General features: G+C 39.7%; 1 protein-coding gene across 2 annotated transcripts in view; it reads right to left on the reverse strand.

The window, feature by feature from the left end:
* Nucleotides 1-794: 794 nt before the first annotated feature.
* Nucleotides 795-26,933, reverse strand: part of il2rgb (interleukin 2 receptor, gamma b) — a 44,539-nt gene continuing 18,400 nt past the window's right edge. The window contains exons 3-8 of one of the 2 annotated variants that reach the window (XM_028815749.2): nucleotides 24,325-24,500; nucleotides 22,793-22,938; nucleotides 20,183-20,345; nucleotides 15,564-15,687; nucleotides 5,074-5,158; nucleotides 795-3,126 (exon numbers count right to left, since the gene is read on the reverse strand). In XM_028815749.2, coding sequence (XP_028671582.1) covers nucleotides 2,857-3,126; nucleotides 5,074-5,158; nucleotides 15,564-15,687; nucleotides 20,183-20,345; nucleotides 22,793-22,938; nucleotides 24,325-24,500 — 964 coding nt within the window. In that variant the 3' untranslated portion in view covers nucleotides 795-2,856. Of the gene's footprint in view, nucleotides 3,127-5,073; nucleotides 5,159-15,563; nucleotides 15,688-17,951; nucleotides 18,711-20,182; nucleotides 20,346-22,792; nucleotides 22,939-24,324; nucleotides 24,501-26,933 lie in introns of those variants that run through there. The other variant, XM_051935116.1, reaches the window with a different exon arrangement.

A 26,933-nucleotide genomic window follows, 5' to 3' on the forward strand; every position in this document is an offset into this window, starting at 1 on the left:
GATCAAAGCCTCCATTGACTCCATGAAGATCACAGCATTTTTGGCAAAGTCAAGATCAGTGAATATTTCTTCATCAACAGATGCCCCACAGCTGCTGGACCCCATGACCTTGCCCAACACCCAGTCCATGCATGCATTGAACAGAGTAGGAGCAAGAACACACCCCTGATGAACCCCAGAATCAACTGGGAAAAGGATGCAGAGGTTCTGCCTCCACTCTGCATAGCACTCACAGTACCAGTGTACAGGCCGAGCATGATATCCAGCAACTTTGGGGGGATCCTGTGAAGTGTCAGGGTGTCCCACAGGGCAGCTCAATCAACTGAGTTGAATGCTTTATGAAAATCAACAAAGGCTGCAAAGAAACTTGATATTGATGTTTGCGCTCCATGAGACCCCTCAGTGACAGAATGTGTTCAATGGTAAATGTCTTAGCCATAAAACCAGGCTGCTTCGGTCAATTGTAGGTGAGCAAGTGATCATGTATACTATGGAAGATGACCCTTGCAAGGACCTTACCCGGCACCGAGAGCAGTGTTATCCCCCTGTAGTTGCCACAATCTAGGCAGTCACCCTTTCCAGATATGGATGGCAAGTCCTGTTCCACACCCGTTTACCAAATGGAAGCAAAGATTGCTTGCAATGTGAGGAGGACCACGTTACCACCAGCCTGGGCAAGGTCACCTCAGATACCACAGATCACTTTTATACCAACCTTTGATAAATAACCTGACTCTTCCAGACCCTAATAACAGTTATCCAACAGCATGAAAATTCATGATAATAAGCAGACATTTAGAAATTTTGAATAAATTTTATTTATTCATTCAAAAATATTACATTAAACAACTTTAACATAAAAATTTAAAACATACATAAGGTACAAACTCATCATTATTATGGAGAGCTTTGTAAGATTTGCTTTCTTTCAAAAAATTTAAGAATGATGTATGATTCCTAGCTCTTCATATTGTGCTTTTTATGAATAGACTTTACGAGAACAGCCCCACACCACTCACAAGGACGTGTCAGATTGCAGATAGGTTCACCAAATTACTTTTGGTCATACAATAAATCAGCAATGCAATTTCAAGCTGCAGTCTTACAGGTTCCAGACCACTGCTGTAGTCTATGGCATAGAAACATAAAATCATTACAGGTTCATGTTTAATAAAGAGATGTGTAACGATGTATTCACAATCCTCTTCTTCATTTTCTGAATCGCATCTATTACGTAATATGGTCAATGTGAGGATAGCACTCGAGTATAAATTCAAAGAGCTTACTAGAAATAAACTGGGATATCTGCACCACTATGGACAGAAATAGTGAGTTGTGCCTTGTTTTCACATTGCTGGTCTTGTATGCCATAGGAAAACCTGACAATTTTGAAGGAATTTCATTTATTTTGATAAGAACTGTCCAAGATATAGGCCCAAGACTGTATATTTAAACACAACTACGCTTTTTTAGACCTTTTCTTTGTGTGCAACCCTTGAAAAAGAGTACACTGCTTGGTTGTTCGTTACTGTATCTGTAGTCTTCATTAGTCTTTTTTACCAGATATCTAAGGAGGCACTGTCCTGGATGAGGCAAGTCAAGAGATCCGCACGAAGAACTGAGGTACACCAAGGAAGAACCCAAATATATAATATGTCGTCTATGTATTTATCTTATAATGATTATTTTAATATCATACTCATCAGAATGAATCCATACATGTATCCTCTATTTATACATCTTCAAATATGTTTTTTTTGTTATTTGGGTGTATAGGAATGAGCACCATACTTTATTATAGATAGATAGGGTGGCACAGTGGCAGAATATTTAATTTTGCCACCTCTGAGTTCAAAGGACCTGGGTCCACTTTCTAGCCTTTTCATTGTCTGTGTAAATTTTAAATGTTCTCCCCAAGTTTAAACACTCTTTTTCTCCAGTTACTTTGGTTTCTTCCCTATATCCCAAAATTATGAGTGAGTGAGTATACCTACCAAATGTCCTGTCCAGAGTTGGTCTCTGCTGATGCTACCAGCCTAACCTCTGCCTCCTTGTAATGCTGTAGTGGAAAAAGGAATGGAAACTTGGATGGATGGATAGTCAAATTGTTGACATATTGTCTTTGTATTCATGTAGATTTCCTCCCATAGTCCAAAGACTGTGTCTAAGTCTAATGTCTAAGGACTAAGTCCTCACAGGTGGCGCAGTGGTAGTGCTGCTGCTTTGCAGTAAGGAGACTGTGGAAGATTGTGGGTTCGCTTCCTGGTTCCTCCCTGTGTGGATAGCGCTTTGAGTACTGAGAAAAACGCTATATAAATGTAATGAATTATTATTATTAAAGACGTGCCATTAGTCACGCGAAGACTTGACGCTGACCCAGTGTGAGACTAAATGAGTGAACACTTATGTGGATCCTCGCATGAAACACTTTGGAGTCTGCATTTCACTTGTTGATGCTGAAAAATTTCATTTTCTTAAGTAAGTTAGTAATTGATGAATAAACAGATAATCACAGCAGTCTCACCACTTGCTATTTTTCACATTACATTTAGTATTGGTTATTTTAGTACATAAGCCCTCTTACAAAATAATGTTTTTAAAATGACAGAACATTTTTTAACATTTAAATGACAAAGGCAAATTGCCTTCACAATTCTTAGCTAATAACAGAGCAGAAAAGCTTATTACACTCTTTTTCCCAGAAATTTGCTTTAAATGCTCATTTTGTTTTTGCACTAATAAAGCATTTTATATGGATTTCAACAGATTTTTTCACACTTATCACAGTACTAATTACATTTATATGACTAGCTACTAGGCTGTAGACTGACATTGAGCATTAAGGTAGGTGTCAAATTACATTGACTCCTTATCCCCCAAAAGAGGTTCATCATAAGGAGGAGCAGGCAGAGTGGAGCTTGTTGAAGTGCTTGAAGTCGACATACTATCATCTTCATCATTGTCTATCAAGAGTACGCAATCAGACCCTTGGGACTCATTGCTTGTTCTTCTATCCTCAGGAGATATTTCATGAGAACTCTCCATCCTTTCCATCACTGGCCATACTGGCTCTGTATAGTTGGGTTTAAAACCCTCCACAACATCCTTGGAGATATGCATCCACTCCTGGGAAGATGAATAAAAGGAGACAATGACATATAACATGCTTTGATCTCTTTGGCAATCTGTGACCTTTTTAATAGTATTTAATTGTATAATTTAATTGTATAGTTGTGGCGAGTGCCCTCTTCTACGCGGTGGTGTGCTGGGGAGGCAGCATCAAGAAGAAGAACTCCTCACGCCTGGACAAACTGGTGAGGAAAGCAGGCTCTATTGTAGGCATGGAGCTGGACATTTTGACATCCGTGGCAGAGCGACGGGCGCTCAGCAGGCTCTGCATCCACTAAACAGTGTCATCTCCAGACAGAGGAGCAGCTTCAGCGACAGACTGCTGTCACTGTCCTGCTCCACTGACAGACTGAGAAGATCGTTCCTCCCCCAAACTATGCGACTCTTCAATTCCACCCCTTGGGGGTAAACGTTAACATTACTCAAAGTTATTGTCTGTTTTTACCTGCATTTTTATTACTCTTTAATTTAATATTGTTTTTTGTATCAGTATACTGCTGCTGGAGTATGTGAATTTCCCCTTGGGATTAATAAAGTATCTATCTATCTATCTATCTATCTATCTATCTATCTATCTATCTATCTATCTATCTATCTATCTATCTATCTATCTATCTATCTATCTATCTATCTATCTATCTATCTATCTATCTATCTATCTATCTATCTATCTATCTAATTTAGGTAATGTTCTTTTCTTCCACCTTCATCCTTGTGGTGAAACATGTGGGTTTAGAAAATAAATGAATGAATGTGGTTGTCCAAAAGGCAAACAGACAAAGCCAATAAAACAATATGGAAGGATCGAGTAATAGAGCATATGTCAAATTCATTATTAAAAATACAAAGGAATACTTTAAACTCATTCTCTAGCAACACTTCAGTTTAGGTACTACAAAAATGTGTCTGTTACTCATTTACTCTTATGTAACAAGACAACAACAACAACATTTATTTCTATTGCACGTTTTCATACAAATGATGTAGCTCAAAGTGCTTCACAAGATGAAGAAAGAAAAAATGAAAAGAAATATAAATATTAGGCAGTACTAATTAACAAAGAATAAAGTAAGGTCTGATGGCCAGGGAGGGCAGGAAAAAAACAACAAAAAAAACTCCAGAGGGCTGGAGAAAAAAACAAAATCTGCAGGGGTTCCAAGGCCATGAGACCACCCAGCCTCCACTAGGCACTCTACCTAACATAAATAACCTCAATCAGTCCTCATTGTTTAACAAAGATTTATTTTGTTCTTCATAAAACTTATAAAACATTAATTTTTAACATTGTTAGTTAAAAGAATTCTACTTCATCAATGCCTTTGAAAATATTGAAGACCTGGATTAGGCCCCCCTGCAGTCTCCTCTGCTCGAGTCTAAACAGATTTAGTTCTCTGAGTCTATCAGAGTATTAAATGTCTTTAAATCCTGGGATGCACTTGGTTGCTCTCCTCTGCACAGCTTCATGTGCTGCTATGTCATTTTGTAGCATGGTGACCAAAACTGCACACAGTATGCATTATATAGTATGAGCATAACACTCCTCAATTTATAATCAACAGTTTTCACAATATAACCTAACATTTTATTTGTCTTTTAATAGCTTCTGCACATTGCTTAGATAATAAAAGTCTAGCTATGCCACTGGTGTGTACCCCTGCTCCTCACCCTGAAACCCACCAATGCAGATGCTTTTTGCCATCCATCCTTCTACATGTCATTACTTGGCACAGTATGCCGTTTATTGGGGATGGTCTTGTGTGCTTGTATTGCTTATCTTATATGCTATTTTGGGTAGATAGTATGACTATAACTTTTACAGATAGAAACATGGCAAAAAATAATTAACATATCCTTGTTACACTAAAATGGGAAATAAACACTGAACTTAAAGAAGAGAAATAAAACTGAAGAACTTAATAAAAAATCTCCCCTCCCTTGACTTACCTGAAAATTCCCATTGTATGGACCAAACAGGTCCTCAAAGTTCTTTCCTGGATTCGGAATGACTGGTACCAGAATGATTCTTAGTCTGAAAAATATAAAGAATGACATATGTAGCAAATCAATGTACGTTCTATTGTATACAAGTATGATTTTTCCCAGTGATGAAACAGAAACAGAGTGTGACAGCACCAGCTTCATCTGACAAAAAAGTATGCTGGAGGAGGCACTATTAAATAAAGAAATACAAACATGATAGTGACACATCCACACATCCATTTTCTTGAGCAGTATGGTGTTATAGATTTCTACACCAGTCCATCACAATCCACACTCATACACTCAACAACATCTGGCATGTAGCAAAATAATGGAACCCCAGGAGCAGACCCACTCAACCAATGGGGAGAGTCCACAGAGTGCAAAACTGATGAAGGATCCGAGCCCGTTTCTCTACTCAGAAGAAAATATCCATATATTTTAAGAGTGGGCTTTTTCAACTTATAGAACACCTGGTATAGAACACAAGACGCTAGTTTCACTAATGCAAATGTCTCTCGTTGCGAGGATAGGTCATTGCATATATTTCCTTATCCTGCTTGTAGTTTGATATATGAAGAATAACATTTATTTAAGTGCTATATTTAATAATAAGAATGATGGGCACAACAACTTTTGTTAAAATTCTGATAGCACTGTAGTTTCTTTGAAAATATTATTCATAAAATGTAATATTACTAACTTTAGGGTACTTTGTCTCATACATTCACATAATGGACTGAAAACATAATGCGGTCATTGTACAGTAGTTAATCAACATGGGGGCTGGCATATGAATACCAAAATAAACTATCAAAACCAAGTATTCTCTTATATTAGGAAAAATCGAGAAAAGAATTTAAATTAACACATGACCTGAGAAAAAAGGACAAAAAGGCCATAGTTAAAAATGGGCAAAGGTCAAAACCAGAAGGCAGACAAAATACCAAAACCCAAAATATTTACAAAATCTCTTTGTCTTTTACTACATTCTGACACATACCAAGGAATTCAGAAGCCTAAAATGGTATCCAAAACCCTTTGTCTTTAACATGCAAAGTTACATGCCATGAAGACAATAAAACCACTAATAACAGGCACATGGTTTTTTTTTTGTTTGTTTGTTTGTTTGTTTTATTTAAATTGAAATCTTGGACACCGGGATTAGCGAAATGGAGATTTAAATAGCGCTGCAGTGATGCATACATGCAGTGATCACATGTTGTACTTCATCATACAAGCAAAAGAGGAAACCAGGGAGTCAGGAAGCACTGCTCTCAAATTAGACCTCAAAAACTCAAAAGAAAGCTCTGAGTACTATACAAAAAGTCAGGGGGCTACACCTTCAAAAACACCTGAGGCTTACAAAATCCACAAAAACTACATGGGAACCATCAAACCCCTAGCCCGAATAACAAGACTTATATCTATCCATCCATTATTCAACCCGCTATATCCTAACTGCACGGTCACGGGAGTCTGCTGGAGCCAAACCCAGCCAACTCAGGGCGCAAGGCAGGAAAGAAATCCTGGGCAGGGCGATAGCCCACTGCAGGGCGCACACACATACACACACACACACTAGGGACAATTTAGAATCGGCAATGCACCTAACCTGCATGTCTTTGGACTGTGGGAGAAAAATGGAGCACCCGGAGGAAACCCACGCAGACACGGAGAGAACATGCAAATTCCAAGCCGGGAGGACCCGGGAAGTGAACCCAGGTCGCCTAACTGCCCGGAGTACCCAGAGGAAAACAAGACTTATATCTTCAATTTAATTGATTAAATTAAATGAAAACATTTAGATATAGATAGATAGATAGATAGATAGATAGATAGATAGATAGATAGATAGATAGATAGATAGATAGATAGATAGATAGATAGATAGATAGATAGATAGATAGATAGATAGATAGATAGATAGATAGATAGATAGATAGATAGATAGATAGATAGATAGATAGATAGATAGATAGATACTTTATTAATCCCAAGGGGAAATTCACATACTCCAGCAGCAGCATACTGATACAAAAAACAATATTAAATTAAAGAGTAATAAAAATGCAGGTAAAAACAGACAATAACTTTGAATAATGTTAACGTTTACCCCCCCGGGTGGAACTGAAGAGTCACATAGTTTGGGGAAGGAACAATCTTCTCAGTCTGTCAGTGGAGCAGGACAGTGAAAGCAGTCTGTTGCTAATTCTGCTTTTCTGTCTGGAGATGACACTGTTTAGTGGATGCAGTGGATTCTCCATAATTGACAGGAGCCTGCTCAGTGCCCTTCGCTCTGCCACAGATGTTAAACTGTCCAGCGTCATGCCAACAATAGAGCCTGCCTTCCTCACCAGTTTATCCAGGCGTGAGGCGTCTTTCTTCTTAATGCTGCCTCCCTAGCACACCACCGCGTAGAAGAGGGCGCTCGCCACAACCATCTGATAGAACATCTGCAGCATCTTATTGCAGATGTTGAAGGACGCCAGCCTTCTAAGGAAGTATAACCGGCTCTGTCCTTTCTTACACAGAGCATCAGTATTGGCAGTCCAGTGTAATTTATCATCCAGCTGCACTCCCAGGTATTTATAGGTCTGCACCCTCTGCACATAGTCACCTCTGATGATCACGGGGTCCATGAGGGCCTGGGCCTCCTAAAATCCACCACCAGCTCCTTGGTTTTGCTGGTGTTCAGGTGTAGGTGGTTTGGGTCACACCATTTTACAAAGTCCTTTATGAGGTTCCTATACTCCTCCTCCTGCCCACTCCTGATGCAGCCCACGATAGCAGTGTCGTCAGCAAACTTTGGCACGTGGCAGGACTCCGAGTTGTATTGGAAGTCCGATGTATATAGGCTGAACAGGACCGGAGAAAGTACAGTCCCTTGTGGTACTCCTGTGTTGCTGACCACAATGTCAGACGTGCAGTTCCCGAGACGCACATACTGAGGTCTGTCTGTAAGATAGTCCACAATCCATGCCACCAGGTATGAATCTACTCCCATCTCTGTCAGCTTGTCCCTAAGGAGCAGAGGTTGAATTGTGTTGAAGGTGCTAGAGAAGTCTAGAAAAATAATTCTTACAGCACCACTGCCTCTATCCAAGTGGGAGAGGGATCGGTGTAGCTTGTAGATGATGGCATCCTCTGCTCCCACCTTCTCCTAACATGCAAACTACAGAGGGTCGAGGGCGTGTTGAACCTGTGGCCTCAGGTGGTGAAGCAGCAGCCTCTCCATGGTCTTCATCACATGTGATGTCAGAGCAACAGGCCGGAAGTCATTCAGCTCACTAGGACGTGATACCTTTGGGACTGGGGTGATGCAAGATGTTTTCCAAAGCCTCAGGACTCTCCCCTGTTCCAGGCTCAGGTTGAAGATGCGCTGTAGAGGACCCCCCAGCTCTGATGCACAGACCTTCAGCAGTCATGGCGATACTCCATCTGGACCCTCTGCTTTGCTGGCACGAAGTCTCCTCAGCTCTCTGCTCACCTGAGCTGTTGTAATTGTGGGTGGGGATGTCTCTCCTATGCTGGTATCAACAGAAGGATGTGTGGAGGGTGCAGTACTACAAGGTAAGAGTGAGAGTGGGTTAGGGTGGTCAAACCTGTTAAAGAAGTTGTTCATTTGGTTTGCTCTCTTCACGTCTCTCTCGATGGTGGCACCCCGCTTCGAGCTGCAGCCAGTGATGATCTTCATCCCATCCCATACTTCCTTCATGCTGTTATTCTGCAACTTCTGCTCCAGCTTTCTCCTGTACTGCTCCTTCGCCGCCCTGAGCTGGACTCGGAGTTCCTTCTGCACGTGCTTGAGCTCATGCTGATCAACGCCTTTAAAAGCCCTTTTCTTCTGGTTCAAAAGGCCCTTGATGTCACTTGTAATCTATGGCTTGTTGTTAGCATAGCAGCGTACAGTTCTTACTGAAACTACAATGTCCATACAGAAGTTGATGTAGTCAGTAGTGCAGTCAACAACCTCCTCAATGTTCTCACTATGTGATCCCTGCAGGATATTCCAGTCTGTAGTTCCAAAGCAGTCTCTCAGAGCCTTCTCTGCCTCAGGGGACCACTTCCTGAATGAGCGTGTGGTTGTAGGTAGGACCGTCACTCTTGGTGTGTAGTGAGGCTGAAGCAGAACCAGGTTATGATTTGCTTTCAACAAAAGTCAGAAATATTCAAAGTTCTAAAGAAAGGCAAACAATTTTAAAACCAAATTCCAAAATAGCAAAGCTACAAATAAAAATTAAATACCAAATAAACAAAGAAAACACAAAATTCTTGTATTATGAAAAATAGCAAAAAGGAAAAACAGGAATCCAAAAACTGTCAAAACAAACCAGAAGCAAAGGCAATAAACACAAAGATGTTGCAAAAAATAAATAAAAGAGAAACAAAAGCACAAGACGGGTACAGAAAACAATAGCAAAGTGAAGCGGCCTAATGCCTCAGCCGAGAGGTGAAGCAGTCACGTGGCACACATGAAGTAGGGCACACCTGAAACTTCTAAATGTCAATTGATGGGAAAAGGGACCAGGTCAAAACTACAAACATTACAATCAACCAATGAAAAAATAATCAAGTGATTGGGCAAAATTACTAAATTTATCTCTGTATTATAAAAAAAAAAATCTTGGTGGAAGGGAGACCAGGGAGACGAGATGTGATCTTCTCGGAAGACACTTAAAAGACCTGCAAGATGAAAGAGATTGGCCACGGAGCATCTCGCAGGGACCTTAAACATGAGACTTGGTGCCAAGAGATTGCAATTTGATGTCCCGCGAGACAAGGCAGTGAGACAACATTTAAAACAAGCTCACGGACATCTAACCAAGCAGTTGTTGGAATGCTTTTGATAGTCAGACATAATGTGCTCCCAGGTCTTAAAACAACGACAAGCGACAAGCAACAAGCAGAACACGTAGCTTGCCAGCAGCAGCAGTTGGAAGCCAGCAGATGATCTGACTGCATCTCCTTAGCGTGCGTTCAGCTGCCCCCCCCTTTAACAACGCGAGCAGCGTTATATGTCCTGCAAGATAGAGATTTAACCATGCCCGGGGCCAGAAATAAAGGACGAGTATTGTTTTTACAAAAGTTTTAAAGTAAAAGTGAAAATAATGCACATGTAACAATTCCCATGAAAATAACAATCTCTTTAAATTGTTTATCTGGTAAACCAAACCTGGGGGTGGGTGAGCGAAGCGAGCAGGGGGGAGGGGCCCCTAGTATTAAAAAAAAAATTAAACAATAAAGAGACAGTCCTAACAGGCAAAACTGAAAATGACACTGCAAGCAAACAAACAAAAATGACATCTTGGTGACTTCACAAAAATAATAGCAAAAAATAGCAACACATTGAAAAACAAAAGCAAAAAATAAATCCACAAAATAAAAGTGGACATACAGTAAGTTCAGAAGAGGAAAAAAAACAATAATAATAGAAGACTGAACTAGACATTGTAGACAAATATATCAAAGGTCCATCCATCCATTTTCCAACCCGCTGAATCCGAACACAGGGTCACGGGGGTCTGCTGGAGCCAATCCCAGCCAACACAGGGCACAAGGCAGGAACTAATCCTGGGCAGGGTGCCAATCCACCACAGGACACACACAAATACACCCACACACCAAACACACACTGTGGGAGGAAACCGGAGCACCCGGAGGAAACCCACACAGACACGGGGAGAACATGCAAACTCCACGCAGGGAGGACCCAGGAAGCGAACCCGGGTCTCCTAACTGCGAGGCAGCAGCGCTACCACTGCGCCACCGTGCTGCCCTATATCAAAGGTCTGAAACAAATTTGTATATTTTGCCCACACACACAAAATCATATTCTCCAACAGTTTTATTTTGCTAACTTTTGGGGAATATGATTTCATTATTGAACCCACATTATCAAGAATGTATTTTAGTTATTGTTGTTTTCATCTTTAAGGTGACAAAGGTCATCTCCTCTAGCTGACCTACTTTTAGACGTCTTAGACAACACAAGCTGTGTAGCATACATGTGTACCTAGTTCTGCAAATGAGCAAAATGTGTTAATCAGATTGTGACACTTAAATGTCAGAAGCACAGTTTTGTGCCAAACAGTTCACAATCCTTTTCAGGAACTGAAACAGTTTAGATCAGTTTTATAAAGGACAAACAATGAGCTGACAGCAGCAAGAGAAGCAGCAGCAGCAGCAGGAAGAACACCGTCACCAGGAAATCTCCATGCTGTGAGACATGAGCAAGAGCTCCAAACCAACAGGATACCACTGTACATTGGGCGCCTCAGTCAGTGCCATCTGCAACAGCTGCTAGACATAAAGGTTGTATGGTGTGATTGTCATACTCATATATTTGCTTTCACTTTTGGCACATTAAGTAATGTTAAAGATTATAACGACTGATTAAAGTATCTAAACCTGGTTCATACCTCAGATTGCTGCTTTACACTACTGCCATGGACTGGGAACTGTGTTCCTTTCGCAGTTAGGTCAGTCAGAGGTGGGGTGCAGACATCTTTGATTGGGCTACAATGATGACCATGCCTGGGTGAAGCCTGAAGAAACCACTGATAGAAGGTAATGGACTATTGTCCAGGGTGCAAGTGCATTGCAAAACCCAACAAAACATACACAATTCCACAAAAGTGATCATACAATTTCTTTTGCATATGATTTCACAATTGCAAACTGTAACACTCACTAAAATGCATTTTTTGTGGGTTCTAAAGTTTTTTTAGGGTAGGAAGCAAGGAGGATAGCTTCCTTAGGGTTATTCTCCTGCTGTTGCCTGACCTACCACAGCTCCATCCTGCATTTCCTTATCTTCTTTGCCTGCTAGCACATTCACGTGACTCCGACACCACCTCGCACTGCACACTTGGGGTCTGAGGTAGCACCAAGCCAAGAATCTGCCTGGAGACTCATCATTAGCCACATGCCAGGGTAATGGATTTTGTAATTTGTTTCCTCCTAGAGGCATGACACTGGACTCAGACTACAATATGATACATGCTTACAATCATAGGGAAGCACTAAAGGGAAGCTAAACAACAACAACAAGGCAAAGTCAGCTAGTGCTTCAGCAGAGAGCTGAGGCTATCAGGTGGAATATTTAGAACTTTTTAATTTATGCTTGAAAGTCCTAAACACATAATTAAAGGGAAAGTGGTCAAGGTAAAATGACAAATAAATATATGGACAAAGAACAAAGAGAGGAGGAAAGTGGCAAGATTTACACAAAATACAAAGACAGTTATAGCAAACTCCCTGTCTGTGTCCTGCAGACAAGTCCCTCAGAACTTCCTCAGGCTGTTTGGGCTCATGGCTTGGCATAGTTCAGTTCTTGTTCTATTATGTTTAATAAAAACTAAAAACTAAAAAAAAAAGCTAAAAACTACTCACTCTTTTTAGTACTATTTGACTGGCATACACATATTATTATTTTACTCCCTGCTACATTGACTCAGATTCTTTTAAGGTTTACCAACCCTCAAAACTGGAAGAAGAGGCTTCAATTCAAAAACTAGTGCTCCTTCAAGGCTTACCAAACAAATCAGCCTGGCCCGACCTTGAAAGTCTGTACTGGCCAAACTGGAGCAAAGTTGAAATGTCAAAGAGAGAAGAGAACCATAAAAAATCCTGACTCTGCATAATGAAACAGAGTTACTTATCTCTCTATTATAAAAAGAAATCTTGGAAGGTGGGAAGCAGACAAGACGTGATTTTCTCAGAGAGACAGTTTCACGTCCCGTGAGACAAGTCTTTTGCCAAGAGTTTTAACCACACCCGGGGCTGGAAATAAAACAGAGTAGATGACAAAGTAAAACGTCGTAAAGAATTCAAAGACATTGGATCCTTACAGCGGTGCACATGCAGAGCAGGTTAGAGATAATGGAAGTACAAACAAATGGAAATTATTACTCGGAGAAATAATGAAACAGTGAAAAGAGATTGAATATATTGTTCAGATCTAAACTTTAAGTCAGAGACTTGTAGATCATCTGATTTGTGTTGCCATCAGGGAAAAAAAAGTTGTATTTCTTCCCAGACACATTTCTTGTAGAGAGAAAGAAACGATATTCTCTCACGGGCAGTTGTACGCTGCATTGTCACGATGTAATTCCAAACACAGAATCAAAATTCAATGCCATATTGATGAAAGGGTAAAAGCGAAAAGAGATTGAATATATAGACATAGGTGATATGACAGAAGTGCGCCAAGCAAGATGCAAATCATGCGGCTTGGCAGCAGTAGCAAGACAACAGCTGATCGAGCAAAGAGGAGGTAAAAAAAAACTGTATTTGTTTCCCATTGTATCACCGTTTAAAAGGGGGTGTCAGAGGTTAGCGGTTGGTGAGCGAAGCAAACGGGGGTAAAGCCCCCTAGTACTTAAAGAGTTTATCAAAACAAGAAATTCTTTTAACAGAACAAGGGCAAACGAGAAGCAAAATAGTACTATAAAAAGACAACCTTTAAACAACAAGGCCAAGTCCATAAACCGTGAAGGAAAACCTTAAAGAAGGTCAACAACCAGAATATCAAAATAAAAATGTACAGTATTATAAAGTGGGATACAGAGATGAGATAAACTAACATTAACAAGCTTATGGCTTGCTAGGCTCTTAAACACGACTGGAGGTTTGGGCTCAACATTCAATAAGCAAGGTCAATTAACACTCAAAATAATACATAAACAAAGCAATACTCAATAATAAAATACAAATATAAAGTAAATATAAACACGTTCAATAACATAAATTACAGAAGAGTACATCTAAGACAATAAAATAAATAAATACAAAGAAAAGAAATTTGAGCCAGAGAAGAAACAATGGCTACATCATCACAGATTCAGATCCCAGATGGGATGACTTTTGAGTGAAGTTTTCATGACTACTATGAATTTGGGGGTCCACTAACTAAAGAGTATGTTTTACTGTTTCTTCACAATCATGATATATATTAATTTGCTATATGTAATTATGTTCTAAAGAGAAGCATTTTTGTCACTTTTAAAGATACCCTATCTGTTCCTGCAGTTTACAATGGGGCTGAAGTGTGCCTGGGTCCATAGGTGAATGAAAAAGCCTTAAAACTTACCAAATACGTCCACCTTGAAGCAGTAGTGGGTTTGATTTAAGGAAACATGACTTCCAAAAGGAAACTAGAAATAATTATTTTATCACAGATTTTTGGAAATATGTTCCTTGAGGTGAGAATTTCCTGTTCAGTTGTCTGCTTACAGCTGCCATCATGTGTGGAGTGTAGACTTAAATAAGGAAACTGATCAGCACAAATCACACAAATAAACACAAATCTGAAGCTGTTTAGGGCAATTTTGTCTTTTCAGAAAAGGGTGTGAAAATGCACATAATTCAGGATGTAAACAAAAACTTACAAAACAGTGCTTACAGTTTTCATTGTCCACCTTATGGTAACCACTATACCTTAAAGTTGTGGCTTGTAATACTGAGAATGAACCTGTGAGTTTTAGCGCTCATTTTTCTATGAACGACTATTTGCAGCCACATCACCCATTATTGAAGCCAACTGCATTTCCAAACATATTTAAGGTGAGTCTTTCCACTGCAGATGCAAGTGAAGAAGGCTGGAATGTAGAGCCACAGTATAGTAGTTAAAAATGGCAATGTTGTTTACTAGCAAACTGAATAATGCATAGATGAGTAGCACTTATGGAGGACAGAAAGGCAGAACATTCATTACTGGTGCTGCTTCACAGATCCATCATTAAGGATTTGAATTGTGTGCGTGGTTGTTATCTGTGGGCAGTTTGCATGTTCTCCCATCTTTAATGTAATGTTCTTTCTAACATATATATAAAGCCATGAAGATAATCTGAAATTAAGATTCCAGGTAAGCAAGAATGGAATTGTGCTTTGGTGCGTGTCTGCAAGTTGGTCCTGTGCTGGTCTGGCACTCATTGCTTGCTTTTCACACAATGCTGTGAAGGGAGAGACAATTAGCGACATGAGGTGCAGAGACAGTTTTCTTTTAAAATGGCTGAATCTCACAAATTGTTTCTCTGCTTTATTCCTTCCTAAAGTGATGCGAACACACTGTTTTATAATATTTGTGCAATTTCAAGAAACAGATTCATAACCAATAACATTCATTCCTTGAAAAATGGACATATTTGATAATTCTAAGCTTTTTCTCATGTTTGGACCCGTGTACCCGTCAGCCTCACTGTAAACTGTGAGAACAGACAAGGTAGTTTTAATATTTGTAAAAACGCTTCACTTTAGAATACAATTTTATGTGGCAAATTAAAGTCCTGAACACCATGATTGTGAAGAAATAACAGAGACTTATCCTTTAATGGTTTCTGTTAAATTACTCTAGACTCTGTGCAATTGTTGAACTATGCAGATGTGTTCACTCTGTTGCCACACTCTTTTTCTCTTTAATCGTCGGCTAGTGAAGCTAGAGAGAGACATACCGTTCATTCTGTGCAAGCATACACACAAGAAACAAAAGGATTGCAGAGCCCATGACTGGACAAATTATGGCTTTGAAAACATATCCATGGAAAAATGAAGTAACCTCTGTGGGATGGAGTGATTCTGTGGGAAATGAAGAAAAAGAGGTAGCATTAAGCTGCGTTAAAAATAAACTGATTTATACATTCACTGGCCAAATACAGAAGCATATCGCTGATCCATTAATAATAAAAACATGAAACTCCAGTAAAGCAGACGACAGCTAGGGATTGTGAGGAACTGATCATTTATATGTTTCCAACTTTTAAATAGTTATTTTCTTTGATTGTGGCCACATGGGCACTGTTATTTTTACAGAGGGGATCCTAACAGATTCTATTTCAAAACAAATATTCATATAAGAAAGCTGTACAAATGTATGAAGCATTTTTAAAATATGTCCTATTGTTACTGGTCTACAATCCATTTTTGTTTACCAAAGTTAATGATTCTTCCATCAATGCACTGCAACATCATTTTTTCAGAAAAAATTGAGAATAATGCTATCTTCCGGATGTTTATTTTCAAATATATCATGAAGCTAAACTCTTGAATCCCTGACACGTCTACAACATTTTAATGACAAAATTATTGTTATAGTTTGTGTACTTTAACAGCAAGTTATCAGTTTGTTTTTAGCGCACTAAAAATGCAGTGCAGTTTGTGTGCTGAAGGAATTGCTTTTCAAACACACAGAAGCTCAATAGGTGAACTCTGACCCAAACAGATCCAGGGGTACACTTTGAAGAGGTCTTAATTCAACACTAAGGTCACAGCAAGACAAGGGTCACACTTGCATTCCTTAATGTCACCAGAAGCAAAGCTGAGGCCAGTGAACGTTATATGTCAGCATTGCCAGATACCGTGGGTTAAAACACTCCACTGTGTCCTCACTGCAGCAAACTGACAGGACAAATGACCATAGAAAATTTGATTTGCCTCAAATGACCACAACAGGGTCACCTATACACAAAAAGAGGCCCAAAATATGCAAATATGACACATAAAAGTCGGTATAGAGAACACTTGTGTATGTTTACAGCGACTCTGACCCATCTATACGAAAAGATTTCAGAAAAAACTTAGAAATAATGACCCTTTAGGGAACTGCAGCTAAAACAGCTAAACAACGACTCTTGGGCATGATATTTCACATCCATCCATCCATCCATCCATTTTCTAACCCGCTGAATCCGAACACAGGGTCACGGGGGTCTGCTGGAGCCAATCCCAGCCATCACAGGGCACAGGGCAGGAAACAATCCTGGGCAGGGTGCCAACCCACCGCAGATATTTCACATCTCCAACCATTATTAAAATGTGCCTTCTTCACATAACAAAAATAGTAAGACTCAAAAGTGATGAATATGATGTGTAGACTCTATCTTTGTTGCCTTTAAGGAGGGCCAATGCTGCATATTTGCACTGAAGAACGTACTGTATTTGGGTTTTTGTCAATTAATATTGACTTTCCTGTTGTCACTTTTCAGTGTTATCATTAGTAGTCAATAACTGAATGAAGTACAATCTCCAGTGTGATTCACTCCCTGTGTCCAGAAAGCTCTAACTCTAATGCCCTACGGCCTATTCATCGCCTAATGCTTTGACACAACTGGCTCCTCTGCCGCTACATGAAAACTATGCAGATTGTCATATTTGAAAGGAACAAACATTTAGGGACCAGCAAGATTTTTTTTTTGCCCATGATGATGACTGAGTCGATTTAGCCTTCCAAGAGCCATCGTTCTGAAACTATGTGCTCACATTTAGAAAGACAGACGGTCTGAAATGGGACTCTTTCTGTTCATATTCAGGCTTCAACAACATTTGGCTTTCTGGCAACAGGCACCTACCAGAGAGAGCTGCCCGACAGGTCAGGAATATCTCCGATAAGCTTCCGCTCTGCCATGCCTGCAATGCTGGAAGCCATTAACTGAATGATGAGTCGCTATACTCAACTTCCATATGGTGTGGGTGTACAGGCTAACATAAAAAGGCAATCTGTAGCAGTTTCCAGTTTTCCTAGTGAAAGTTGGGGAATTGACCGAACTCATATTGAAATAAGGGCACCAAGTAAGCAGTGATATCTCCATTAACACACAGGTCATCTACGATGTCAAGATGAGACCGACACATGTTGTGGCTCGGTTGCCTGGGTCAATTTATGATTAAACCTGTGGTTCATTTACTTTGAGGCAAAGTAGTGTTAGCAGAGGACTTGCTGATGGTGATGTACATGATGCCTGGCTTGTTGTTAAGAAAACTGGCTGACCCGTCAGCATTTCACTTGGCCTACACTGTTCATTGTAACAGCAATCATGCCATTGCATATGCCAGGTGATAGTGGCTACCCAGTCAGATGCTGGCTCCTTGTGCCTTTCTTCAACCCCCAAAGCGCAGAGTAGAGGCACTACATACCATGTATGCTCTTGCATGCTCAGTTGTGATGCATACCATAGGACTTTTCAAATGAAGGTGGCAGTGGCTGGATCTGTCAGGTGGAAAGCTGCTCTTTAGCCAACGAAGGTCTGAAGCATTGTGATTGTATGCACTGCACTACATAACATGGCACAGCTTAATAATCTTCCGCCCCCAGACCTTGTCGATATGCAGCCAGGTGACTTTGCACCCTGCCCAATTACTGAGATGGCTACCTTTCCCAATGTGAGGCAGAGTGAGGATGTAATGCTTCATTTGTGTAATGAACAAACAAGTGCACAGGTGTATTTTCTAACAAGCTATTTTAATGGCTGGGCACCCTGGTTGGCACCCTGCCCGGGATTGGTTCCTGCCTTGTGCCCTGTGTTGGCTGGGATTTGCTCCAGCAGACCCCCATGACCCTGTGTTCGGATTCAGCGGGTTAGACAATGGATGGATGGATGGATGGATGGATGGATATTTTAATGACTCAGGTATTTCTTTTAGTACCCCTTGACTTCCCAGAGCTCCTGGCTCTCTTTGTGGATGGCTGTCATTGTGTCTCATTGCGTCTGCAGTACTGCTGCCACTGGTGACACTTGGAGAAGGCTTGGTATGGCACCTGACACTCCACCGGGACTGGTTACACTGTAGCCCTCCTTTGTATCTCCAACAGCAGCCATAACCACCTCTGTCATGATAAAGGTTGTCATTAAAAGTTTGATAAAAGTATATAATGCACTAGCATGGTTATTTCAATCAAAGATATACTGTACATATAAAAAGAATAATCCACGAAAAACGTACACATTTTTTATGTTACTTGTACATTTACTTTGTAGTGGAGGTCAAGGAAAATGTTATACCTCATTCAGAATGGAAAGAATGAAGTTTATGACATAAAAGAAGGCAACAGGAACAAGGACTGTGCAATGGCAAATGATGTGAAAAATGTTCATGTGCATACACCAGCTATTATAAATTGGATTTTTTTTCATGTACACTTACTTTGATGCTCAAATCCATGCAAAGTTTTCAAAATGTGACCCAAGAACAGGATCATCTGACAGATCATTTCAGACTTGTGTAGGACAAAGTGGCCACTGCCCATTTTGCTATGCCTTCTAGTGGCCCACAAGGCCTGCTAAAATGGCAGATCTAACAGGGATGCAGAAATCCAGCTTCTTCCCCACCTGCTTTCCTGAGGAAATGCTTTTCCTTTTGAAGTTAAGAAGGACAGAGCAAAGAGCCTATCTGAGACAAGCACAGCACACCACAAATGAAGGGCCATGCCGCAAAGAGAAAGAGTGCACTCCAATGTACGAAGAATCCTCCACTTAAACTTGGAGCAGCAACAAAGCAACCACACAACATTAGGCATCACCCTTAAAGCTTTGCTTTGGTAAAACTGTTTATCTGTGCCAAGATAAAGTAGAATTCTAAATATCCAGTAAACAGACAGCGTCTTCTGTGTTACTTGTTTGTCATGCATCCTTGTCTTCTATGTTGACATATATACAGTTATAATATTTCTATTATTCTTATGTTGGTTCATGAATTGCATTATTCTCTTTCCTAAAAAGTGTGTGCATGAGTTACCTTGATATAAGACTAAAGATCAGGAACCCCCTTCTACACAGAAAGGTAAGGAAAATAAAGCGGGAACCTTGCGTAGTTTTTGAATTAATCACTGGCATTGCTGAAGGCAATACTGATTAATAATTAACTTGATTAAAAATTATTTCCTGCTCTTACACCTGCTACCTGTACTGCTGCAGAAACTGCCAGTAAACACAGTGCTTACATCAGTATCAGGAAACAGGCGGGGTTTGGGTTGGGATAAGTGTTTCAGTTTTTTATGCCATCAGTGTATATGAAAACAGGATAAGCTGTTCAGGGTTTTCTCTCTGGAAACTGGTTTACACACCACAGAGTAAGAAGGTAAGGGAAGGCAGGCTGATTTCAGAGAAGGACTGAGGAATTTCTTCACATGAAGGATTGTTAACATCAGGGAGTTTTATTCTGGTTTACTAGTCTTACCCATCAACTTTCAATTGTGTGGTGATTGGCGGTACTAAGCGCACATACTGTAGGTGGGCTGTCTTCTGCTTTAATGAAGTCACACATCTAAATCATGACCTGCGTAATTAAACACACTTACCTGATTTGTTGCTGCCCCAGTAGACTGGCTTACTCCAGTCACTCCAGAAGCTAGAACCTCCACAATTGCTATGCACTGTAATCTTCACGTAAAATTCATACAGGAGAGATTCATCAGCAAATGGCAAGTTAAACTGAGTTTGTTTAAATATTTCAGGAGAAGTCTGTAGAAAGAGAATTAGTGACATGTGAGTTCACCACATTTAAGAAGAAACTCAGAGCAGGATTAGTTTATGCAGAAAACGCTAGACAAGGCAACCTTCCAAAAACCTGATCCATGTCCATTCTGAAGGATTCCTTGTTATCCTGACCTGGGGCCTCATGTATAAATGGTGCATACGCACAAAAATATTGCGTACTCTATGCTCAAATCACGATGTACAAAAACTAAACTCGGCGTAAAGCCACGCACATTTTCACAGTAGCTCAAACCCTGGCGTACGCAACTTCTCCACTCAGTTTTGCAAACTGCCGGCACCCAGCGTCAAAGCAGTGCTTTTGTTCAAGTGTGGTTTCCCTTTCTTTTTTAGTTCCACATCCCTGACGCAGCTTTATCATATATACTGAAATTAACCGCATATTGTTTATTAGTTTAAGGCATCTAATTGTAATTAACCTGTAACAATATAATTGTCCACGGAATAGCCAAACTATTACAAATACCGTAGCTGCTTTAGCATTATTACTCTCACTGCACCTTCTTCTTCTTTTTTCAGCTGCTCCCGTTAGGGGTTGCCACAGTGGATCATCTTTTTCCATATTACTCTCACTGCACCACTTGGAGAATTTATATCACTGTATCTGAGTGTGGAATCACAGCTCTACAGCAGCTGATCGAAAAGAGAATTATCGGTATACAGCATCTAGCACACGCTGCCTCAGCCATGCTACCTATTTGAACTGCTCTCATACGACAAATGCTTCAGAGCCTTTCCTGTACGGACCTTGCGGTTCAGAAACAGTTTCATCTCAAGAACTATAAACGCACTCAATCAGACCATCAAGTGTTCCTTGTAGAACTGTTTGTACTTATAAGTACAATTACCTCACTATAAACTTGAGCCACTTTATAAAGCGCGTATTTATATATGATGATGATATCATTTTTAAGATAAAAATATGCAGCAGAATATGGTTATTATACAGATAAAACTTAAACTTCATTTAAATAATCTATATTGTTAATAATTAAATATGTGAGGACACGGTGTTGCAGCGCTAGCGAGGACCTGGCGCTCCGTTTACGGATTGTTCCTGCTACGCGCTGTACTCTTGCTGGGGCTGACGCGACACTGGAAGCATAGATGGATAGAATAATTAAACACGTACTACGAAAATATTTCAATGTTCCTTAAAAGTTTTGAAGAATCGGCATTCTCAGCTTACAGATGGCTTAACGTCTATTACAGAGTTGATTGTGTGGCGATTGGGTGTTTGGAGAAAGAAAAGGAAGGACAGGAATTGGGGTTTAGTACATTTGAAAGAGACAGTACTGCTGCAATAAATTATTTCATCAAAGGTCGCACCTTCGTGAGACATGAACAATCACTGCACCACCGTGTTCCCATGTTTAATACATGCTTTAATTCCTATCATAATGAAAATGATATCAAGTATACATCTCAGTATTTTAATTATTCAGAGAGCTGTAATATCACGAATGTAATGGATTCTGTGTCCTGTTGGAGGAAGAGAAAGCCCGTTTAAGAAGCACGTAGTGATTCACACACATAGAGCACACAGAAGATCAAATACAAAACAAAGCATTTAACGTGTACTTTAGTTACAACAGGATTTGAGAAACTAGTAAATTAAACGATTTTAAGATGAAGTTTATGATGGTCTACTTTAATGACAAAATAAACTACGTGATTAAAGTGGAAATTTCGAGATTAAATTTGACATTTCAAGCTTTTTTCCCCACTGTGTCCCTATTTTTCTTCGTTTCTCTGTACCCTAATAAGCTTTCATATGACACTCAGATGGTGGGCTACGACTCGACTTTTCACGGCGACTTTGATATCTGACAACTTCTTTTTTATTTCGGGCACTGTACGACTTTGTGAACTTGAGCTTTCAAGTTTCTCCGACACTCTATGTCACTCGATCAACTTCCTTTTGTTGTTTATACCATTGTTTAAACCAATGTTTTTTCCTTGCATCCACTTGGTATTCGCTAAAATTCTTCTATTTCCCCCCGTGCTTTTGCCATTGCCTTTTCACAGAACGCCGAGCTTAAGGGCTATTTATATTGATTTGCATATTCAAAGAGGCGTAATTCTGGGAGGAGTTAGGGGAGGGGCAGCAGGCTCGTGCACGTGCGTTACTTTTCACGCTGACCGGGATTTATGGAGCGGAAGAACATGGAAGTTGGCGAACGCACAGATTTATGCATCTGGATTTTTTTGTGTGTACGCACATTTCCACTTTTGTCCGTACGCCATGTTTTAGTGTGAATTCTACTCACGACGTTATGCATGAGGCCCCTGAACTTTAAGCCACAGTGCACATTGACACCTGGCTCTAGGTCACTCCATGTTTAGGCAAGTAGTAGTGCCTTCTGTCTGATAAATTACAAATAGTATGGTGAAGTAACTGCATAATCTCTCACCTGCCATTGCACATCCTTGTTGTTTTTATATTTCACTTGGGATACCAAACATCCTTTTTTTAACGTTACAGGAATGTTCCAAGTAAGATTGATGTCATTGTCACTGCTGCTAGTCACACTGATGTTCACAGGAGGATTCATTAGCACTGGTGAACAGAAGGACACATGTCAGTTAGCATCAGTGTGAGCACAATGTGGTGGGTCAAGTTATTGGTGAATGCATGGGTGTCCAGTCCTGGTTCTGATGGGACACAAAGGCTACATAGCTTTATTAATTTGTTGTCTGTCCCTGCTGTTAGCTGAATATCTTGGCGTGGCCCAGTTCTCTGTCTGAAATCTCAGTAACTTCACAAAAGTGTGACTTTCATTTCAACTTGAAAATCAGAAGCTCAGTAAACAGTAGGCACTTCCTTTTAGGTCTATACCTTGTAAGAATTTGAATGTCTTTCTCCCATCTAAAAAGTTCACTGACTTTTCACCCTAAATTAGCTTGATATGAGAGAGTGTGTGTGTGTGTGTGTGTGCACAAATGTGTGCTGTGCAATGGATCTGCACCCTGTCCTTGGTCACTTCCTGCCTTGTCTCCAGTACTACTAGGATAAGTTCCTGACTCCATGAACTTGAATTCATTTAAGGGTATTCAAAACTTGATGGACTGATGAATCTGCAAATCTATTTGGTGAAGTTAAACCACAACTACATCCTAAAGTATTTCACTATAGTTGTATGCAACCTTGTGTAGTTCAGTTTAGTGCAGGGGTCTCCAACTCCAGTCCTGGAGAGCTACTGTGGTTGCAAGTTTTCATTCTAACTCTTTTCCTAATTAGTGACCAGTTTTTGCTGCTAATTAACTATTTCCCTTTATTTTATTGGACTTTTATTGGACTTTTATTGATTCTTTTTTCCTTAAACAGCACCTAAACATAAATTTAATGTGAAGTGAGCCAACAGATGACCAACTAAGTTGGGGCCTCAAACTCCAACCAACTTCATCTCATTCAGTTTCTTAATTTAAAGCCAATTCTCGTTGCAAATTAAACCCATTATTTAATTCCATGGTGCTGATTGTGCCATGGCAGACATTTCCACAACTGTTGAGTTTCTTTTTTAAGAGCGCTGTCAAAATGTTTTGTGGACCTGAGCAGGTCAATATTACTGAGGCCTTCACCTTTCTTTATTTTCAGTAATTCTGTGATGGACGCAAGTTGTTGTTTATGTGCTGGTTTATTTTGTGTCTTAATATTGTTTGTTTGCTCGAGTTAATTAGCAGGAAAATCTGGTCACTAATTAAGAAAAGGGTTAGAATGAAAACCTACAGCCACGGTAGTTGTTCAGGACTGGAGTTGGAGACCCCTGGTTTAGTGTGCAAATGGTGACTAGCCCTAGGATCATCCCCCCAAATTGTGATATTTTAACTGCTTCTTATTTGTCATCTGTTGAGTGCAGACTCTTATGTGCTCTGGACTAAATTGTTGCTACCTCCATTCTCATTCACAAAGCTCATTACAAGAGTGAACAGTTGTTAGTAGTACCTTTCTCTTTTAGCTGGAATGTATAATCCCACTGGACAGAGTTTTTTGGAGAGGACAGATTTACTTGGAAATTGCTGAACTTCAGGTCTGGGTTGAATTCCAGTTTACAGCCGGTGTTGTATTCCTTTTTCTGGATGTATTGTGAACACTCAGAATACTGCATCGTTTTCTTATATCTGAATATTAAATCCAAAAAAATGAGCATTTTACAAAAATTCGATATCTAAGTATATTACCTTGACAAATGAATACTGCTCACACTGAGTAATCTGTTAGTTTTGCAGTACCCAAAAATGACATTTAAATTGAAATTCTACTAACATCACAAGTACCTCAGTCAGGTTGTCATAATGTGCTTGCACCCCGACATGGCCAGTAAACAAAGTTAATACATGACAGCAACAGTGGAAAATAACATACAAGAAAAATTCGCAAAGTATGACAAAATTAAATACTTTGTAGTATATGAAGGAATTGAAGCAACAGTATAATTTTAAGGGAGTCTCAGATTGATTATGCACCATCCATTTTCTATACCTTGTTGTTCTGCTATAGATTTGCAGGGGAAGGGGCCTGTCTGTCCATAACAGGGGAAGCACACCCAGACACCCAGACAGTTACCTGCGCACACACACACACACACACACACACACACACACACGCACGCACACACACACACACACTCTTTTAGCACAGTACTGAATACATGGCCAGTCAACCTAGCAGCATCTCCCAGTGCATCACACACAGGTCTTTCATTTATATATGTCTAATATATGTTATTTATATAGAAAAACAGAGATAGAGAAAAAAGTGTGACGAGAGATGTGTATCTTCATGCTGTTTTTTGGTATTTGGCTGTTTTGATATTGGTAGAATTTGAGTCCAGAATATCCTGAAATTCAGGCTTCAGTTCACTTTTACCACAATGGGGAAGGAGAAGCAGAAGGCCTCATAAATGAACTGGATGGAGCCTAATTGAGCCTAGAAACATGGAATGAGGGTGGGATAGAAACCAATGTTATAGTGCTGATTTTTTCATGCAGTCTACAAACTGTTTAGAAAAGGACCTCACCATTAACAGCTTATTTAATACACAGCTTTAAATATTCCACAATCCAGCAAGAAACTCCATTACACTAGGCACTGAAGAATTTTCAGAAACAATGTTTGTGACCGTGGAGATTTTGTTTTTCTAAGGGAAAGGAGGGCAAAGTAGAAATAACAGAGGGTGACCAGGATGAGAAAGTTACTTTGCATAGCAACATCATAAAATTTAATGCACAAAATGGCACACTCCACAAATATAAAGATGGCACTGAAAAATTATGTCTAATCTAAAAACTAATGCCAACATTGAGTTTTTTGGCCCCAAAAATCTATATTCAGATATATAATGCAATAACCAGAGCATCAAAAGATGACTAATTCATTTAAAATGAACATAAATCAGAATAGGAGACATTTGATAGGTAACATCTTTATTGAAGAAGAGTTTGGATAATGCTTTATGAGTAAATTCTGCAAATGACAAAATCACTTTTACTTTATCTGGAAGGGAATTTCCTACACAATGTAACAATTTCTTAAACTCTTGATACACTCATTCTGTAAGACCATTAATGTTGGGATGGTACCTTAAGGTAAGATTTATCAAACATCTTGGCTTAGAACAAAAATATCACCAGAAATTGGAAGACAAATGACATCTTTAAACAATGTACACCAACTGCTGAGCTGTGAGTAATTTTCTTAACAGAGTAAAGTTAATATTCTTTAAAAATCTATGAAATACAAATAAAACATTGGTATAACCTTGAAAGGAGGGCAACTCCATTACGAAGTCCATGAAGATCTCCTCCCAAGGGAGAAGGGGGACATGGAATTGTTTGTAAAAGACCTGAGGGCCTCTCTTGACTATCTATGCTCTACTACAAATTTCGCATGCAAGGATTCAGTTCTTTATGTCCAAAAACATATTTTCCCAGCATAAAAATCTTTGAACTAATTCCAAAGTTTGTTCAGTACATTGAGTGTTCTTGAGAAGAAAGCACAGTTTTTCCAGTGTCAAGAAATCCGTGAGAAAGGATGACACCAACTTGTGAAGCATCAACTCATATATCAACTCATATATACAGTGGGTATGGAAAAGAATCGCCCCCTTCGAAATATTCCCTTTTTTTTTTTTGCTTTACAGCCTTAAATGAAAACACACCAATATTCTTTCCGGCTTTACTTACTCAATGCAATCTATAACATCCAACTGAAAGATATCACAGCTATAGTTTAGAAGAATTTTAAAAAATAAAAAACAAGAAATACTGAGATTAATAAAGGATTACCCCCCTCCTAAACAATATTTGTAACCTCAATCAGGTGTAAATGGCCACCATTTCCACTGCAGACCATGGTTACTGACTTCACCTGTGATCAATTGTAATCAGTGTGATTAGTGAAGCATACAAACAGTTGTTCTTGGAGCATTCCCTTGCTTGGTAGTGCAACTGACAGCAAACAACTGACTATGGGTGGCAAGCCAGTTTCAAAAGATCTCAGGGATAGAGTTGTGGACAGACATAAGGCAGGAGTTGGATACAAAAAAATCTAAG

The sequence above is a fragment of the Erpetoichthys calabaricus genome, chromosome 12 (genome assembly GCF_900747795.2).
Source record: "Erpetoichthys calabaricus chromosome 12, fErpCal1.3, whole genome shotgun sequence".
In the NCBI taxonomy this organism is placed as follows: Eukaryota; Metazoa; Chordata; class Cladistia; order Polypteriformes; family Polypteridae; genus Erpetoichthys; species Erpetoichthys calabaricus.